The sequence below is a fragment of the Carcharhinus amblyrhynchos genome, chromosome 2, assembly GCF_965287045.1.
Source record: "Carcharhinus amblyrhynchos chromosome 2, sCarAmb.v2.hapA, whole genome shotgun sequence".
In the NCBI taxonomy this organism is placed as follows: Eukaryota; Metazoa; Chordata; class Chondrichthyes; order Carcharhiniformes; family Carcharhinidae; genus Carcharhinus; species Carcharhinus amblyrhynchos.
Genome location: NC_137325.1, coordinates 31,690,724 through 31,710,699, shown reverse-complemented (window position 1 = coordinate 31,710,699; position 19,976 = coordinate 31,690,724). Strand labels below are relative to the sequence as shown.

The window sequence follows — 19,976 nt, the reverse complement described above, 5'->3', positions numbered from 1 at the left end:
AGGTAAGAAACTACCCGTTAAAAACCTGTTTAAATAAGTTTAAAGCACTTTGTAGTAAGAACTAGCCTTGTAGAACTGTTTAAAATCATTTAACAGCATTTTTGTGGGCTTTTTGTATTTATCGCTTTAAGAATTCTGAGGGAGTGGTTAGAAGGGAGTTGAGGGGGAGCAAGCTTTAAATCAGCGCCAGGTTTAAAAAGGAGGCCTGGTGTAGACAGCGGGCAGCGTCAGAGCGGACAGCGGAGTGAGAGGGAAGCAGAGTGAGCTATTAGGGCTTAGGAGCAAAAGGGCTGGGGAGAAAAAGGGCCAGGTAAGTTCGTGTTGAAATTTTCAATACTACTACAGTGAATAATGAAGGGGCATGTGATGTGTTGTTTCTGCATGATGTGGGAGCTGGTGGACCCCAGGGTCCTCCCAGGTGACCACGTCTGCAGTAAGTGCAGGTTGCTGGAGGAGCTCCAACTCAAGGTAGACGAGCTGGCCTCTGAGCTACAGATACTGAGGCTCATCAGGGGGAGAGAGGGTGCCATTGTCAATGGGGTGCAAGTGACATCCACCCCCCCCAGACTGGCTAATTCTAAGGGTCAGGAACAAGAGGGGGCTGCTGAGAAGAGGAAGGGGGGGTGGGGAGAGGAGGCCTCAGCCTCTCAATCTGCATAACAGGTTTGAGGTTCTTGCTTCCAGTCTGGACGAGGGAGGTGAGGTCGGTGAACAAACTGCACACGGTACAGTGATGCAGACGCAGGACACAGGCAAAGAGAAGGTGAAAAGGAACGTAGTAGTAGTTGGGGATAGTGGGGTTAAGGGTATTGACATTGTCCTTTGTCACAATGACAAAGTGCACAGAAGGGTGTGTTGTCTGCCTGGTGCTCGGGTCCGGGATGTCGCATCTGGGCTGCAGAGGAACCTGGAGTGGGAGGGTGAGAATCCGGTCATTGTGGTACATGTGGGTGCCAACGTAGGCAAAATGAGAACTGAGGATCTGGGGAGGGAGTATGAAAAGCTGGGAATGGAATTAAAAAGTAGAACCGACAAGGTGGTTATCTCTGGGCTACTGCCTGAACCGAGTGCAGACGGACGTAGGGTTGACAGGATTAAGGAAGTGAATGGGTGGCTCAGGGATTGATGTGGGAGGAATGGGTTTGCATTTATGGGGCACTGGCATCAGTATTGGGGTCGGTGGGACCTGTTCGGGCGGGATGGGGCGGGTCTGAACTGTGCTGGGACCAGAGTCTTGGCGAATCACGTAAAGAGGACTGTAGACAGGGCTTTAAACTAATTGGGTGGGAAGAGGGTGCGAGGGTAGGTGACATTGAAGAGGCTTAAAGTTAAGGAGAGGGTACAGGTAAGGGTAGAGGCCGAGGATGTCCCAATAATAAAAGGGAGTAGGGGGCGTGAGTATGGTTGGTGACGTTCCGGCAATTAGGGTCCAGGTGAAGGCTGGGATGAAGGCGCTTTATCTGAATGCGCAAAGCATTCGGAATAAAGTGGATGAGCTGGTGGCGCAGATCAGCACAAATGGATATGATCTGGTGGCCATTACAGAGACGTGGCTGCAAGGTGACAGGGACTGGGAGCTGAATGTCCAGGGGTATCAAGTGTTTAGGAAGGATAGGCAGGAGGGAAAAGGGGGGCGGGGGGGGGGGGGGGGGGGTGCGTAGATCTGCTGATTAAGGATAGCATCAGGGTGGTAGCAAGGGATGATATTGGAGCCAAGGGGCAGAAAATGGAATCGTTGTGGGTGGAGATTAGGAACAGCAAAGGGAGGAAGACGCTGGTGGGTGTCGTCTATAGGCGCCCGAATAATGATCTGGAGGTGGGGCGGGCTGTTAACGCACAAATAAGTGCGGCGTGCAGGAATGGGACGGCCGTAATTATGGGGGATTTCAATCTGCATATTGATTGGTCGACCCATGTTGGACGCGGTGGGCTCGAGGAGTTGTTCTTGGAAGGCTGCCGGGATAGTTTCCTGGAACAGTGTGTGTTGGAGCCGACGAGGGAGCGAGCTATCTTGGATCTGGTGTTATGTAATGAGGCGGGTAGAATCAGGGACCTTGCGGTGAAGGATCCTCTTGGGGAGAGTGATCATTGTATGGTGGAGTTTCTAGTGCAGATGGAGGAGGACAAAGTGAGTTCCTGGACACGTGTCCTTTGTTTGAACAGAGGGGAGTACGGTAGGATGAGAGAGGAATTGGCGAATGTGAACTGGGGGAGTGCGTTGGAAGGTAGGTCTGCTGAGGAGCAGTGGAGGATCTTTAAGGAGATCTTTCTTGGTGCTCAGCAGAAATTTATTTCGATGGTCAAAAAGGACCGTAGGAGGAGGGGTAATAAGCCGTGGATAACGAAGGAGGTGAAGGAAAACGTTAAATTAAAAGCAGAGGCGTTTAGAGTAGCTAAGAGTAGTGGGCGAGAAGAGGATTGGGAGAGGTTTAAATGTCAAAGATTGACAAAGAAGTTGATAAAGAAGGGTAGGAGAAACTATGAAGCTGGGCTAGCGCTTAATATAAAAAAGGATGGCAAGAGTTTTTATAAGTATATAAAAAGGAAGAGGCTGGCTAGGGTGAACATTGGACCCGTAGGAGGATGAGAAGGGGGACTTAGTGGTAGGGGATGGGGAAATGGCTGAGGTCTTGAATAGCTTTTGTGTTTCGGTTTTCACGGAGGAGGACGTGAATAATTTGCCGGTGTTAGAGATGGAAAGATGGTAGGAGTGGAGGGTCTCAATGACATTACTATTACTAGAGAGGCGGTGCTTGACAGACTGGAGGGGCTGATTGTGGAGAAGTCCCCAGGACCGGATGGAAAGCATCCGAGGGTTCTGAAAGAAACGGCGGAGGTGATAGTGGATGCCTTGGTGGTTATTTTCCAGACGTCGTTGGATTCCGGGGAAGTGCCGGAAGATTGGAAAACGGCTAATGTTACGCCGTTGTTTAAGAAGGGTGCCAGGCAAAAGGCGGGGAATTATAGGCCGGTTAGTTTAACGTCTGTTGTAGGTAAAATGTTAGAATCCGTCATCAAGGAGGAAATAGCGAGGCATCTTGAGGGGAATTGCTTGATAGAGCAGACGCAGCACGGTTTCATTAAAGGGAAGTCGTGTCTGACAAATTTACTGCAGTTCTATGAGGATGTGTCTAGGGCGGTGGATAGAGGAGAGCTGGTGATGTGGTCTTTCTTGATTTTCAGAAGGCGTTTGACAAGGTACCTCACAAGAGGTTATTGCAGAAGGTCAGGGGACATGGAGTTGGGGGTAGGGTGTTAGCGTGGATAGAGGACTGGTTGTCAAATAGGAGGCAGAGAGTGGAGGTTAATGGGTGCTATTCGGATTGGCGGTTGGTGACTAGTGGAGTGCCACAGGGGTCAGTGCTGGGGCCTCAGCTATTTACCATTTATATAGATGATCTGGAGGAGGGAACCGAGTGTAGGGTGTCGAAATTTGCTGATGACACCAAGATTGGTGGAACAGCAAATTGCGCAGAGGGCGTGGAGAGTCTGCAGAAGGATCTAGATAGGCTGGGCGAATGGGCCAGGAACTGGCAAATGGAATTTAATGTTGGCAAGTGTGAGGTGGTCCACTTTGATAGGAATAATGGTAGGAAGGATTATCACTTACGTGGAGAAAAACTGCAGCAGGCGACAGTGCAGAGGGACCTCGGGGTCCTTGTGCATGAGTCGCAAAAACCCAGATTGCAGGTGCAGCAGGTGGTCAGGAAGGCAAATGGGATGCTGGCCTTCATAGCAAGGGGGATTGAATATAAAAGTAGGGAGGTCTTGCTGCAGTTGCATAGGGCATTGGTGAGACCGCAGCTGGAGTGCTGTGTGCAGTTTTGGACGCCGTACTTACGCAAGGATATTTTGGCCTTGGAGGGAGTGCAGAGGAGGTTTACTAGGCTGATGCCGGAGTTGAGGGGGTTGAGCTATGAGGAGAGGCTGAATAAACTAGGCTTGTACTCGTTAGAGTTCAGAAGAATGAAGGGAGATCTCATTGAGATGTATAAGATGATGAATGGGATGGATAGGATAGAGGTGGAGAGGCTCTTCCTGCTCAGAAAGGACAGTAGGACTAGGGGGCACAGCCTCATGATAAAGGGGGGGGCGGTTTAGAACAGAGTTGAGGAGGAACTTCTTCACTCAAAGGGTGGTGAATCTCTGGAATTCTCTGCCCGTTGAGGTGGTGGAGGCTGCCTCGCTAAATATTTTTAAGACGCGGGTGTGATGGGTTTTTGATAAGAGAGGGGATTAAGGGTTATGGGGAGAGGGCGGGAATGTGGAACTGAGCCACGACAGATCAGCCACGATCTTATTGAATGGCGGGGCAGGCTCGAAAGGCCAGATGGCCTACTCCTGCTCCTATTTCTTATGTTCTTATGAAAGATTAAGGGCATGATTTTACCAGCTCACTGCACCTGTCGATCAGTGTGGCGACCTGAGAAGACAGCATGTGGTATAAGGCCAAAGATCCGATTTGTGTGCATTGGGCGGGGGGAGGTGCAGGGGTGAGCCACGGAAGGGGTAGTGTTGGGGGTGCGCTAGCAGACTCATCAGGAGGATCCTGATGCAACGACTGAATATTTTACTTTCTATTATACTGAGAAAAGCTGGTACAAGCAACTCATTTACAATTTTATTCACTTGCAGAAAGTACTGAAAATGCTTTGCATAGGAACTCCATGAGCGCGATTTTCTGGATGCTCAAGGCAGTGGGATTCTCTGTCCCGCTCACTGAACGGAGATTTGGCTGAGTGCCAAATTCTCTGTCGTCTCTGGCAGTGGCGGCAGGGCATGAACAGCCGGAGAATTCTGACCAATGGTTCATTTTCTCCATTGAAAGGGCCTGTGGATCCTAATTGACCCACCATTTCACTTGCAGGCATTTGACTCAGGGCTGCACAATATATTTTTTACTGCCTTCCCAGTTCTTCTCTTTTTATACTGGAGATCGTTGAATTTTGTTTTTGTTTCCAAATGACCCCTGTCATACAGCAAAGTGTACCTTCTTTTTAATTATGATGGATACTGCCTGGAATCTGATACTTGTCTAATTGGGGAAAAAAAAACTTCCTTTAAAACCAGGGAACCTTTTCTTCTCCTTAGGATCTTTTCTCAATGAAAAAATCCTGGCTCATCACCAATTTTCTTTTGGTAATGTTGTAACTATGTTAGGGGTTGTGGGTTTTAAACAAAAACAAAATGTTGTTTGCACGTGTAGATCCAAAGTAACACACAACAGGTTTATTGAAAGAGATGTACTCTGCACTGCAGAGAGTACAGGCTGAAATGAAAACAGCAGCCTGTACAAACACCCTAATGACACTGCAATCAAAATATGTGATCAGCTCTTAAAACAATCATGTAACAATTTAATTATAGAACATCAGGAAGAACTAAGTTGGTTAATGAAGGAACATTGGTTATTTGCCTGAGTGAACCACTCAGCTGGTGAAAGTGGAAATCTATTAAATCTATTTTGACCCCATTACCTTTGTGCTTACCTGTACAAAGTTCTCCAAAACAAAAAAAACTCTCAAGCTCAAGTTGCACCCACTGAATAAGTATAATGGAGTGTACTAATTTAGGCTTACGATATCCACTGTTGTGACCAGTTAGAGATTACCGAGTTTCCTGTGCTATGGCAGAAATTCCATTTAAGCATTCCATGCAGGAGTTAGTAGCTATCATCACTAATAACTTGAATTTAGTAATGCTTTCAAAGTGCAATTCCTTTTATAAGAAAATAGTAAGATGAACAGTATGAGCCTCTGGACAGTGTGTAGAATGGGAAATCGGAACAGTGGGGCAAGTGAGAACATGGGGGACTAGGTTGGAAGACAGATGGACACGGAAGGGGATGCAAATCCAGAAGAGGTTACAGGGATAGGGTGTAGTTAGGACATCAAGAGACTTTAATTCCAGACTTGTCCACATGAAATCCCTACTCCTGGGGTGAATGACAGGGTGTCTTTCCATGGCAAAGCACTGTTTATCACCAGTTTATAATCTGATATTATTCCATACATCTTTATTGATTTCAAAACCCAAAAGAATCTTATCAAAATTCTTCTAAAAGTCAACATTAAACTAGTGTCAATTATTATTTTGATTGTGCCTTTCCAGGTGAAAGCTACAAACGATTGCCAATAAACCACACTTACCATTCCTTGGCAACAAAATGCTGTGCAAATGTTAATGCGTGAATATTTAAAATGTTTCTATGACCTCGCTTCTGACCATCATAAAGCAAATGTATTTTTAAAAATTTCAGTAACAGGCAAGTTATAAATTTCAGTTCTGACATATTCAAAAATGTTGGGTGAGAATATTGGAAAAACGGAATATTGGCATTGTGAATATAATAGTGTATATTCTTCATTACAGCCAAAAAGTGTTTTAAAATTCACTCATTGGAAATTTACTTACCATTTCATATCCACTGCCTTCCCACAAAGTGGGATAAATACACGGATTTTCTCTCTCCCATTTAACATAAGATGCAGGTGTTTCTCCAACATTCTGCAGGTTAAGGGCAGTTAAAGACATCATTGAACAGTCACAAATAACTTGGCAGCCCCCACAATGTCATTTATTAATTTATATCACGTTGTGGAATTGAAATGCATCCAAAGGCTTTCTACATTGCTCACTGAAAACACATTTCCAATTTCTTTCAAATTATTTCTTCCTCATTCATCTCCCCTGTTTGTTAACCTGCAGATCCAAGGGCAGATCCTCCAAACTAAACTATAATTTTAAGTCAAAAACACAGTTTGCCTTGTAGTTTATCAGCTTTTAATCTTAAAAATATCTGTCAATTTAAATGACAGAATCTTGAATCAGATGTACTGGAATTTTGTCAGTTGGATGCAGATGGCTGGTGGTGTAGCATAGAGGTGAATAACCTGCGGTCCGGTGGCCACATGCAGCTTACCTGGGTTCTAAATGCAGCCGAGACATTTTGTTGACCCATTACCACATTCAACTGATTTACATCTGCACTGTTCCTTTTCCTACTGGTACAACTGATGTGATATGCACATTAAACAAGTGAGGTAATATTGATAGAACACAACATTACTCTGTGAGCTGTGTGCTCCCCATGTGTCCAAAGTCTAAATATTTATTTTGTTTTTGCTATTTTAAGTTGATAACAGTTCTATTATTATATAATTAAGCATTTTCTATAACTCATTATAAAATATTCAGCATGTATTAAATGTATTTAATCTTCTTCAGGGTGAGGGGAATAATATCCATAGTAATGGACATGAAGGAAAATAGTACCCATATTAATAACTGTGCTATTGAAAGATTAAAAGAGATAACCAAGTAGAAAAAGCATGCACATTGTTTAACTGCAGGACAAGCATATCAAGACATCAAATTTCCGCTGTTAGTTCAAGGAAGACAAAGAAAGAATGTCCAAATGACAGATGTGACCTTCAGATAAACGTAGACAGGGAAACTCTGGAATGTGGGATTGTTTATGTACTAAGGGCTCAGGTGAGAGTAGGCATAAAATTAGAAACCTGTAAATGGGAGAAGGGATTGATATCCACAAACACAGATACAAGTTGGGCCCTCTATGATAACTTGTGACAGTGATGAATTAGGTCAGCTAACATGATTAAGTCTGTATGTTGATTGGATATTATAATTAAACAAGTGTGTGATGGTAAGTGAATGGTGTTTAATATTTGTATCTTATGCATGATATAAGCTTAAACAATAGCTATGAATGGATAAAGATAACTCCTATACCTTGATTGGTATATGTTAATTACTTGCAATCAAATTTGAAACTATATCTGCTTGTATATTCCTGACTTTTGTACTCTGGCTGGCCATGATGACCTCCCAGAGTCCTATAGCTTTAGAATAAACCACCATTCTGAACACTCTGACTTTGTCTGGTTAGCTGAAAGGAATAAAATAGTAGATATACTAACAGGTGGAATATCAAAGGAAGTGCTGCAAAAAAGGCAGTGATCGTTGGTGAACAAGCCTGATTTCAACCTTCTGGCCCACCGAGATGAAACACGGCCACTCAAGTGACCCACTCACTTGCCTAGGTTGTCCATTACGATGTAATACATTATAATCACAAATATTAGCGCAAAATCAAGATAGAAATTACTGAAATGTAAAACAGAATGACAAAGAATGAAAAGCCATAAATATCTTCCTCTGCAAGGATGTCTGTTTTATTGTGGTTACATTTGTGATGTCATATGATGTCTCTCAGAGAGTGTTGAGTACATGACTGGAACTATGCTCAAATTACTGGAAGAACTGCAATGGTGTGTGGAGATTGTGCTAACCTGTGAATACTCAGTCCATGTTACAGAATGGAGTTAGGGTCATATTTTGTTGGGTCTGCCAGCATTAGCTTCTGGTGCAGGTGAGTTGAATTTCTGTTAATATTCATTTGCATAATCACTTCCATGAATCAGCAAGATCAGGTAGTGTAACAGTGTGTAACTGTTCCTCCTTCATTTAAAAGAAGTATTCCTTGAGATATTTAAGAGTGGTAATCAGGTGAAGTTTGACCTCAGGGTGATCATCAAAAACAAGCATTTTAATAAGTCCATCACACCTGTAAGTAATCTGATTTGAAAACACTAAAAATGACTATGAAAAAGCACCCTGACCCAGTTAGTAGCATCATTGGTGTTTACTAGGCAGTTATCTTAATAAATGGAATATCTTTTGATATGAAGAAACAATAAAATGTGTCTACCTGTACGCCGAGTAAATGAGCACAATTTGAACAGCCTTCCTGAAGGAGTGCAATCAGCACACTCAGACCACATGCGCACACACACACACACACACGCCCCCCGCCACACACACACACGCACGGAGGGTGGGTACGATGAGAGCAGAGGAGACACCTGGACTGGGGCCTGAAACAGAGCTGCGCCCAAATGTGTGCTCCCACCAAGGCTGCAGCAAGAGCCAAGAGGGACAGGTGGAGAGCCTGGAACAAGCAGTTGGAACAGTGAGTGATGTGGCTGGAGCCACACTGTTAAACCTATCAGCAGCAAATGCCAGAAACAGGCTGTGATTAGAGGAGCAGTTCCCTACAGAATTTTTCCAACTCACTGACTGGTCTTCTTGGCATCTTCACCAATTGACCAGTGGGCTACATGAAGAGGCTTTGCAGGCAAAATTTCCATGGCTTGGATAAACCACCCTGAGAAGGTTTGATGGAGACAACTTAGCATCATGAGGTGATTGCACCACAACACTACCTGAGACACAGCAAAATGTGATTGTGTGAAAGTGGAAGTGTGATACTCACTCATGTACTGAAGTGAGGTGAAATCCAATTTGCTGATTTTCCCAACTGGTGATCCACTGATCCAATGTCATGTCAGCAGGCTTGTTGGCTAGAAATTCATCCTTTGACTTCCCAGCTGCATCTGTTTTTGAGGACATGGCTAGTCTGTAAAAAAATGGGACATTATGATCAGATGTGTGCACAATACAGCAAGAGTACTCAATAAGCACAGCTTTGAACACTCCAAGCCAACTGTAAATCTCCATGTACAAATTTTTCTCTGGAGATTGGTTTGGAGTTTCAAGTATGGCAGTTTTGAAAAAAGAAACGAGGGCTAATTTTTAAAATAGGAGGATTGGAATTTTAATGCAGGATCTCCTACCTGGGGAATGTGTCGATTTGCAGCTGTTGGACTGAAGGTACAATACATGACAAAAGAAAACCATACAATACTACAGTGCTGTCATATCTGGCATGTAACGGTATTGGTATACAAATGGTTGAAAACTGTTCCAAGGTAATAAATACATCCTTAATTATATATTGGAACAAGAGTAAATTATTCAACCACTTGAGCTTGTCCTTGCCATTATTCAATGAACTGTATCTTAATTTCATCCACCTGTCTTAGAAACACAGAAAACAGGTGCTGGAGTAGGCCATTTGGCCCTTCAAACCTGCACCACCATTCAATATGATCACGGCTGATCATGCACTTTCACTATCCCACTCTGGCTTTCTTTCCAAACTCCTTGATCTCTTTAGCCATAAGGGCCACATCCAGCTCTACTTAAAAAAAGACTTTTTAGAACAGTACAAATATTAAGCAAGGAGGACCAAATCAAAAGAGTAATATGCGATCAACACGTGAACACAAAGATATCCCTAGGATCAATCTGAATGAATAGGTAAAACAGAATTGTCTGGTGCAGAAAAGACCCTTCAGCCTATCAAGTCTGCACCAACATGCGACAAACCTGACCTCCCCCCTTAATCTATTTACCAGCACTTGGCTCATAGCCTTGAATGTTATGCTGTGCCAAGTGCTCATCCAGGTACTTTTTAAAGGATGTGAGGCAACCCACCTCTACCACCTTCCTAGGCAGCGCATTCGAGATTGTCACCATTCTCTGGGTAAAAATTTTTTTTCCCCTCACACCCCCCCAAACCTTCTGCTCCTCACCTTGAACCTATGTTCCCTTGTGACTGATTCTTCAACTAAGGGGATCAGCTACTCCTTATTCACTCTGTTCATGCCCCTTATAATCTTGTACACCTCGATCAGATTGGCCCTTAGTCTTCTCTGCTCCAAAGAAAATAAACCAATTCTACCCAATATCTCTTCATAACTTAGATGTTCCATCTCAGGCAGCATCCCTCCAGTGCAATCACATCCTTCCTATAATGTGGAGAAGAATGGGGAGGAAACAAAGAAAGAAATGAAAACAGATAACAAATAAAACTCAACATCCAAGTATTATTGGAAAAGGGAGACCTAGCACCCAAAGCATAAGATTTCTTTTAACACAGAAAGATGTGAGGATGTGTGGCACACACTGTAGCACAATGACTGAGCACAGGCCACTTTAGGAAATGTAGGAACAGAGGATTAGGAACAAGAGAAGACCATTCAACCCTTTAAAGCTGCTCTGTCATTCATTAAGATCACAGCTGATCTGGTTCTGCCTCAACTCCATGTTGCTACCTCTCCTCATACCAACCCACCCTCTCCATTCCCGATGCCCGACGCTCAATTCCTCCTGATGTCTGACTATCCCAAACCCTCCCCTGGAAATATCCTACCCCCCAAACCGTCCCCTCCTGATGTCCTACCCTCCACACCTGCTGACGTCTGGCCCCTACTACCCAAGGTCTGGCCACCACATCCCCTCCAAGTGCCCAGACCCCCACTCCTCCTGACGTTGTGGCTGAATGGACAGCCTGTTGGGGTTAAATGTTTCAGAACCAGAATCAGGCTCTTTATCAATGAAAGGTAGTGCAGCAATTGTTACAGATGGTACAGGCTGCACATATGGCAGCAGCTGTCAAGATGGGGCAAAAGAAACAATAAAGCAAGGCCTATTTTGTAGTAAGGTAAGTCCAGTTGAGAATGCTGTAAGGCAGGAGGTGATGCTTCATCTTTACAATCCTGTACATTTATACCTCCTGGATTTTCAGATCCTCTTGTCATAATTGACAAAGCTAACCCATCCGTGTACGAAGTGTTATTAGACACTGGGAAAACTGACTGGTATACGTTACTCAGTTGAAATTATATGGGGCATAAAGTAATCATCAGTAGCACATGATGTTGGTAGCCTATGACATTGATAAGTTTTCCTTAAGTGATTCAGACTCTGAAGACATTCTGAGTCCATTTCTTTTTCAATCTAGTTCAGAGGAAGCTCCTTTAGATACTTCTGTAACAAATGAGATTACACCAAAATTATTTGCAGATATTTTGGAGGAATTACAAGCATTGGATACATCAGGACAGACAGAATTAGTAAATACTTCTTTTCATGAGGGGCTAGAATTTTTTTGGCAAAGAAAAGTCTAGCATCCTAAAGTTAGAAGATCCAGAGTCAGAAGTGGCAGCTGATTCTGATATAAATCAGGGGTCAGTGGAGAGTCAGTGTAAGAGTTGGCGTAGGGATTAACAGCAATGTTTAGTTAGACAGAATGCTCCTGATCAAAATGCTGTTCAAACTAATGACAGGCTACAAAGTGAGCTTCTAGATAGGCAGGCTGAAGTTCAAATTAAAAAACATTTCTGAGGGTCCTTGTTACATTTTAACTATCTTGCAGAAAGGACACAGTTCATGACATCTGTGTTCCTTATGTATTCTAGGTTTTCTCTAACTCTGCTTGGAGAGGTCTTTGTCAGTTTTGTCTCATCGATAGTTTCCTATTGCTTCTTCTCAGCAGGATTGGTTCCAATTTTCCTTTTCATTCTGGACTACTGTGTTATCATCCTATAGGGATGGCTCTTCATAAATATTCCAAGTGGTAAAACGCATCATCTGAAGTGGTCATCAATTTTTCAGCGTAAAGGGTATATTTCTTCTCTATTTAAACCAAATATGTTCCAACAAGAAGATGAATCCATAATTATTTATATTTTCATTTCCAAATGAGCTAATATTGACTGCACATAACAGCAGGTACCACCTTAATCTGTGTAGGGGAAATGGCTTTTTCCATGGGAATTGTTCTTCTGATTTTGCTGAATAATGTGGAGTTAGCACAACTGATATCTTGCAACAGACGTAACAAAGAACAACTAGGAGATTTATGGTTTACTCCTCGGAATGCAGCACAGTATGAAGATGGACATTAATGGGTGAATCCAGATGCAACAATTACGTTTGGATGCCGATATAGGTCTAAATATGAGTTTACTATACAATAGTATAATCAAACCCAATGTACTATGTTTCGGTTTATAAGAGGTTTAATTATGTCACGGCCTGTAATACCTTATAGTGATAACTGTGTACGATTTGCAATGTTATGTAGAACCTATTCACCACAAGATGAGTTTGGTCAAATTCAAATTCCATACAAATTCCTGATAAGTGTGAATGGGGTGTTTGCAAAGGGGTTCATTATGGAGGTAAGGATCATCTTAGATATCAAGCACAATGAACAGTTAAGCCAATCTCTTCAGTACCTTCTTTGGAACATTGTACACCTGAATTTGAAACTGAATTTTACTTGACTATCTCATCTCCATCAATGATATATTCTTGACTTGTGAATTCTCTTGGACTTCAACATGGTTTTGTAATAACGGACCTGAACAGGATACTGTATGACAATAGTCATTATGAATTGTTATCAATTATATTGGATTTCTCTAAAATACATTTAACATTTTGAAAAATATAATACTACTATCAACCTATTAGCTGAACATTTGGAGTACATTCAAACACATTTAGCTACTGCTTATCAAATTTACATTCACGTGAAACAGACTGCTAAAGCTATTAATCAGGATATTAAGAATATAAAGGAAATGAGTTGGTGGGATGATTTCTGGAACTGGGGCTCCAACTTACAAATTCATCCTTGGGTCTGATTAGTATCTTATGCTGAAGTATTGTCAATCTTTTGTAGTTTGTTGTATTTAATTGTGTAACAATAAAATTTAACATGGCAGAAAGAGATAATCAAATGGTTGAATGAGGAAATATGCTTGCATAAGAAATAATGTTATTTGTAATACATTAAGTAATGTAGGTATGTAACATCGATGTTATGTAAATTGAATTAATTTAGTTGATTAGTTTGAGGTTCGAGTTCCACTTGCGCTTGGATTTGGTAATGGGTAAGTGATCCATTTTGCCTGTGGCTTCAAGGATCAAGAGGAGGCTGAATAGGAGTTATATACAGGCCCCCAAGCGGTAGTCAAGATTTCAGACAGAAAAGAAATCAGGAAATAGAAAAGGCATGTAAGAAAGGCAACATTAATCATAGGGGATTTCAATATGTAGATGGACTGGGAAAATCAAGTTGGTAGCGGATCCCAAGATAAAAAAATTGTGGAATGTCTACAGAATGGTTTTTTGGAGCAGCTTGTGCTCGAGCCCACTCAGGAAACGGGCACTTCTGGATCTGGTGATGTGTAATAAGGAGACTTGATCAGAGAACTTAAGGTGAATGAACCCCTTGGGGACAGTGACCGCACTGTGATAAGATTCATTTTGTAGTTTGAGAGGGAGATGTTGGAATCAGATATAATGGTGCTACAATTGAGTAAAGGAAACTACAAGGCTAGGGGGTGGAGCTAGCTAGATTTGATTGGAGAGGGGGCCTAGCAGGAAACACTGTGGGACAACAGTGGCAGGAGTTTTTGGGGATAATTCAGAAGGCACAACATAAACTCATTCCAAGCACAGGAAGCAGGTTAAGGGGAGGACGAAATAACCATGGCTAGGGATAGCATAAAAGTAAAGGAAAGAGCATTCTGTGAGGCAAGGAGTAGTGGGAAGCCGGAGGATTTGGAAGCCTTTAAAAGCAAGCATAGGACAACTAAAAAAACAAGGGTGGAGAAAATGAAATTAGTAATATAAAATAAGATTGCAAGAATTTTCTTAGATATATAAAAAGGTAAATTAGGCAAAGGAGAGCCAGTGAATGTGATTTATTTGGATTTCCAGAAAGCCCTTGAAAAGTTGCATTACAGGAGGCTGTTAAATAAGCTAAGAGCCAATGGTGTTAGAGGCAAGGTACTGGGCATGGATAGAAGATTGGCTGACAGACAGAAGGCAGAGAGTGGGGATAAGGGGGTCCTTTTCAAGATGGCAACTGGTGACTAACGGTGTTCCACAGGGATCAGTGTTGGGACCACAACTTTTCACTATATATGTTAATGATCTGGAAGATGGAACTGAGGGCATGGTTGCTAAATTTGATACACAGACATGTAGAGGGACAGGTAGTGTTGAGGAAATGGGGAGGCTGCAGAATGACTTGGACATGTTGCAGAATGAGCAAAGAAGTAGCAGGTGGAATATAACATGGGAAAGTCACAAGTTATGCATTTTTGTAGGAAAAATAGAAGCACAGACTACTTTCTAAATGGGGAAAGGCTTTGAAAATCTGAAGGACAAAGGACTTTGGAAGTCTTGGTTCAGGGGTCTCTTCAGGTTAACATGCAGGTTCAGTTAGTAGGTAGGAAGGCAAATTCAATATTAGCATTAGTTTCTAGAGGAACAGAACATAAGTGCAGGAATGTACAACTGAGGATGTATAAGTCTCTGGTCAGACCCTGTTTGGAATATTGTGAGCAGTTTTGGGTCCCATACCTAAGGATGTGCTGGACTTGGAGGGGGTCCAGAGGAGATTCACAAGAAATATCCTAGGAATGAAGGGTTTGTTATAGGAGGAGCAGTTGAGGAGTCCGGCTCTGTACTCGATGGAGTTTAGAAGGATTGGGGGGGGGGGGGGGGGGGGGGAATCTAATTGAAACTTACAGGATACTGAGAGGCCTAGATACAATGGATGTGGAGAGGGAGAGACTAGAGCTCAAGGGCACAACCTCAGATTCAAGGGATGTTCCTTTAAAACAGAGATGAAGAGGAATTTCTTCAGCTAGAGGGTAGTGAATCTGTGGAACTCATTGCCACAGAAGGCTGTGGAGACCAGATCATTGAGTGTCTTTAAGACAGAAATAGATAGGTTCTTGTTCAATAAGGGGATCAAGGGTTATGGGAAAAGGCAGGATAATGGGGATGAGAATCATATCAGCCATGATTGAATTGTGGAGCAGACTTGATGGGCTGAATGGCCTACTTCTGATGCTATACCTTATGGTCAGCAGAGATTTAACTTTTATTATGCTGAAAAATTTTCAATCAAACAAACCTGATTTTTGGTTAAAGTTTTTTTTTTACTGTGCTGGGATTTCTTGTGGCCAGTTGGCCTGGAATATATCAAAGGACACACACACTGTCAGACGTAACAGCTTATCCTTGGTAGGGAGGAGTTCTTTATAGACTTGTGGAGCCAGTGTTCCTTATATGGATATTGGATTGTAAACTGTATGCAAAGGCTTAAACATGATGGAGTCTGGAGTGACCAATACCTCTATCTGATTGGCCTAATTGAACAGTGCAATTGGGGTCTGTGATCAATTCATTGGCTGATCACCAAGAAACTTTTGGAGTTTAATTATGCTAACTCAAAGAGCTTGTTCAGAAGGCAGTATGAAGAACCTGGGGACCAAGCTCATAAGGAGACACAAGTTCTGGAAGAAGATAACAAAGCGTTGATTTCACGTGACAAAATCCTGTCCAGGTTTTAATTGCAAGTGGAAATCAACCTTAATCATAGAAACATAAAATCCCTACAGTGCAGAAGGTGGCCATTCAGTGCATCAAGCCTGCATCAACAACAGTCTCACCCAGGCCCTATCCCCGTAACCCCACATATTTATCCTGCTAACCCCTCCTACCTAAATATCTTGGGACACTGAGTGGCAATTTAGCATGGCCAATCAACCAATATTTGGACTATGAGAGGAAACTAGAGCACCCAGAGGAAACCCATGCATTACAGGGGAGAACGTGCAGAGTGTCACCCGAGACTGGAATTGAACCCGGCTCCCTGGCATTGTGAGGTAGCAGTGCTATCCACTGTGTCACCATGCTGCCCGTTTAAGTAAAGGAACAGATAGTGAGTATTTGGTTTATACGTTGCAAGTATTTACTATTGTTTAAGTAGCTACAGAATAAAGAAATTGTCTTTAAGTATTTAAAGCAGATTTTGTGTCTTTATTCATTGCAGAGGTTAAAACACACAGGTTTGTGCAACAATGTCCAGCTCCCTCCAACCTGTCCCAACGTCTGAGCTCCAGCCCCAACCACTCCCGTCTGAAATCACTTAGAAGGTCAGGAGAGACAAGCATGGAAGGAGTTTGTCAGACATAAGTGAATATAGAGTGGCAATTTCTGATGCAGATTGCCATTCTGAGGAAGTTATGGCCCCAAGATTTTAGAATTAGATGAGATTTGGTAAGATATTGACCTTTAGAGTTAACCCTTAAAATCCCCTCACTTACCAAATACCCAAGCTCACATTCTGTCTCGAGTTGCAATTGGTCACCTTACTGTTTGCTTAACCATTTAAACAATTTACATTATTGCGACACAGTGAAAAAATCAGCAAGTAAAAGTGACAGGTTTTCCATGATTACAAAAATCAAAAGAAGAGATGAATATAAATGAGAAAACACTGGAAATACTCAACGTCAAATGAAACCTGTTCATTGCAGGAGTCCTAACTTTGCCTTATAAATAAAGCCAGTTGGTCAACTGAATGGCAGAAAGCCAAACAAATGGTGGGGAAATGATCACACTGATAAAGTGAAATGTACGTATTCCCACACGGGAGGAGCAGGACTGTTGGAGGATATCCAGAATTGCATTGCCCAGACAGCAAAATGAAGCATCAATCTAGAAAACTCGGCGAAAAAAATTAGAAAGACAGAGCCGGGTCTGACAACTTTCAGGCAACAACTGCAAAAGCATCAGTCCGTCAGCAAACTTGTACATTTTAGGCTGGGGCAGCTTCACACTGCAGTACATGGGGGCACTGAATTTATTGGCAGCTTGTAAACCTGTCATCATGCCCAATTGGCAGAAGTAATCCCATTCCTTCACAATAAATTAATAAGATATTGTTAGAAACAATGTATAAGGGTAAGCGGGGGCGGCGGCAGAGAAGGAGAAGTGGCACTAAGTCATTATGCTCATTTGGAAAGCCAGTTCAGATCATGTTGACAAATTGATCCTTAACAATTCTGTGATTTTTCTCCAGAATACAACAAAAAGCTTATCACATTGCATAGTTCCAGAAGTCTATATATTATAAAGGATCATGGTGAAATGTTTCATTACCTGTACTTGAAAGTTGCCAGTTATTTGCATTCAACTCTTCTCAGTAAGAAGTTTACAGGGTGTGAGCTCAGCAACATTATATAGGTGAGAAGATATTTCCTGCTTCTGGACAGCCACGACAGTTACAGGCTCTGCAGCACCTCCTAGCTGGGAAGGGTGCAATATTAAGCTGCTAGTCTGTTAAAATGATGAAGGGGGCTGGGTAAGATAAAGAGGGAGAAGCTGTTCCCAATCACGCAGTGACTAGGAACAAGAGGACGGTGATTCAAAGCAACTGACAAAAGAAGCAAAAGGTGACTCCTGGGGGCTAAAGCTTGTCACACAGCGAGCGGTCAAGACCTGGAATTTACTGGCCAAAAAGTATGGGAAAGGTCTGTTCGAGTCAGGCATGGAACAGGGGATTAGACTGTTATCTGAAAAGGAAGGTGGTGGAGGGTTACAGGGACTTTCAAAGGAAGCAAAGCTCTCCAAGTAAGCGCGGACTTACAATGAAAGACATTTTCCTCTGATGGAGAAATCTAGCACGAGGGGGCATGGCTTTAAATTAAGGGGTGGTAGTTATAGGACAGATGTCAGGGGTAGGTTCTTTACCCAGAGGGTGGTGAGGGATTGGAATGCCCTGCCTGCTGCAGTTGTAAATGCGCCTAGTTTGGGGGCGTTTAAGAGATCCATGGATAGGTTTATGGACGAGAAGGGATTGGTTTAGGTTAGTGGGTCATTGTTTTGTAACTGGTCGGCGCAACATCGTGGGCCGAAGGGCCTGTTCTGCGCTGTAATGTTCAATGTTCTATTGTGTCTAGGCACAGGGCCCCTATCAATAGGGTGGAGGGTGGGCCCTGTGCTGGTTAGTGTTTCTGGGTAGTTCTTGGGTGTCAATCAGAGCTGATAGCTCTGCATCTCAGGTAGTGCAAGGTGACATCAGACTCTGATTGAATTAGTATTTTCCCGTTCAAAGGGAACTCAACCAAAGTTGTTGAAGTGATAAGGAGGCAAAAATGCAGCAGTCAAGGCAGAGATCTCCTACGTTTTGGTGAAGAAAGCAGCAGCTTTCACAATTCTTCAACCCCAGGGCCATAACCAAGCAGCCTGAGCCAGCAGTGAGGTGAACAAGTAATCGTCAATGTGAAGTGCCAAGCACCGGTCGTCGAGGGGAGCAGTGGGGCAACTCAACTCCCAGGCCAGGACTGAGGAAGGCTGAGCAGGTCATAGCCAGGCAGCCAGCAGCAAGACGAAGTTAGAGCAAGGGTGACTCAACCCCCAGGCCAGGACTGGGCAATCGCGGCCATAGCAAGGCAGCCAATAGCAAGGCATGGTCAAGAGGAGAAAGGGTGAGGGTGACTCGACTGCAGGCGAGGCCATAGCCAGGCAGTCTGAGCCAACAGTGAGGTGAGGTGTTCGAGGTATGTTTGTGGCACTGGCCATTGAGATGAACAGGGGTGAAAGCGATTCAACCCCCCCAGTCAGGACTGAGGACAGGCCAAAACCAGCAAACTGAGCCAGCAGTGAGGTGATTGTCAAGATCATCAAGGTGATGTGCGAGATGCCAGTCGTCGAAAGGAGTACCAGATCTGCCAAACCTTTCTGAGACCTAAAAATGCCTCTCGAATCCAATTATACTACCTACTTTAAGAGCTTCCCATGGTAAATGATTCTATGACACCAATATTCTTTGGGTAAACTATTTAGCAATCTTGCAAGTCTGGTGTCTCCAACCAATTCAGTGTTATCTAATGAATTGCAAAGCATCAGCTTGAATTATCTCCAGTTCATTCAGATTAGTTTTCTCAGCAGTGCATGGTTAAGCTGCACAATTAATAAAATGATACAGCTCACCGGTAGTATTCTGTATTGCCTATCAGAAGTTGAACAGAGTCCAATATCTCTGTGCTGGTCATTAGTGAAAAGAGGCATGGCATAATTTGGAGGGCCCTATAAATGAAGGTGAGCATGGGGCTCCACAAAATGTAAGTCTGCCACTGTCTCCAATGTCTTATCCAATATTTATCCTTCAGTCAATATAACTGAAACAGAACATCTGAGCATTATCTCATTGCCACTTATGTCCAGTTTGACTCGTAGTCAACTGAGGGGTAAATATTGGATAGGAAACTTGACGACAGTGGCAGATTTACACTTTTCATTGTCGCATGGCTGCAGGATTAGAGGGGTTTTCACAACCTGTATGTTCAGTTCAGTACGTTGATGATCTTTCATTACAAACTGAAACGAAATCAGAACATCTCCAGTTGTTGGGATAAATTGTTTATCCTCCTCACTAATTTAGGTTGTAATGTTAA

At 43.0% G+C, this 19,976-nt stretch overlaps 1 protein-coding gene across 2 annotated transcripts in view; it reads right to left on the bottom strand.

The window, feature by feature from the left end:
* LOC145360489 (putative thiopurine S-methyltransferase) overlaps window positions 1-19,976 on the bottom strand; it is a 67,448-nt gene that overhangs the window by 16,682 nt on the left and 30,790 nt on the right. The window contains exons 1-3 of one of the 2 annotated variants that reach the window (XM_080215742.1): window positions 17,680-17,751; window positions 9,296-9,439; window positions 6,415-6,507 (exon numbers count right to left, since the gene is read on the bottom strand). In XM_080215742.1, coding sequence (XP_080071868.1) covers window positions 6,415-6,507; window positions 9,296-9,432 — 230 coding nt within the window. In that variant the 5' untranslated portion in view covers window positions 9,433-9,439; window positions 17,680-17,751. Of the gene's footprint in view, window positions 1-6,414; window positions 6,508-9,295; window positions 9,440-17,679; window positions 17,752-19,976 lie in introns of those variants that run through there. The other variant, XM_080215734.1, reaches the window with a different exon arrangement.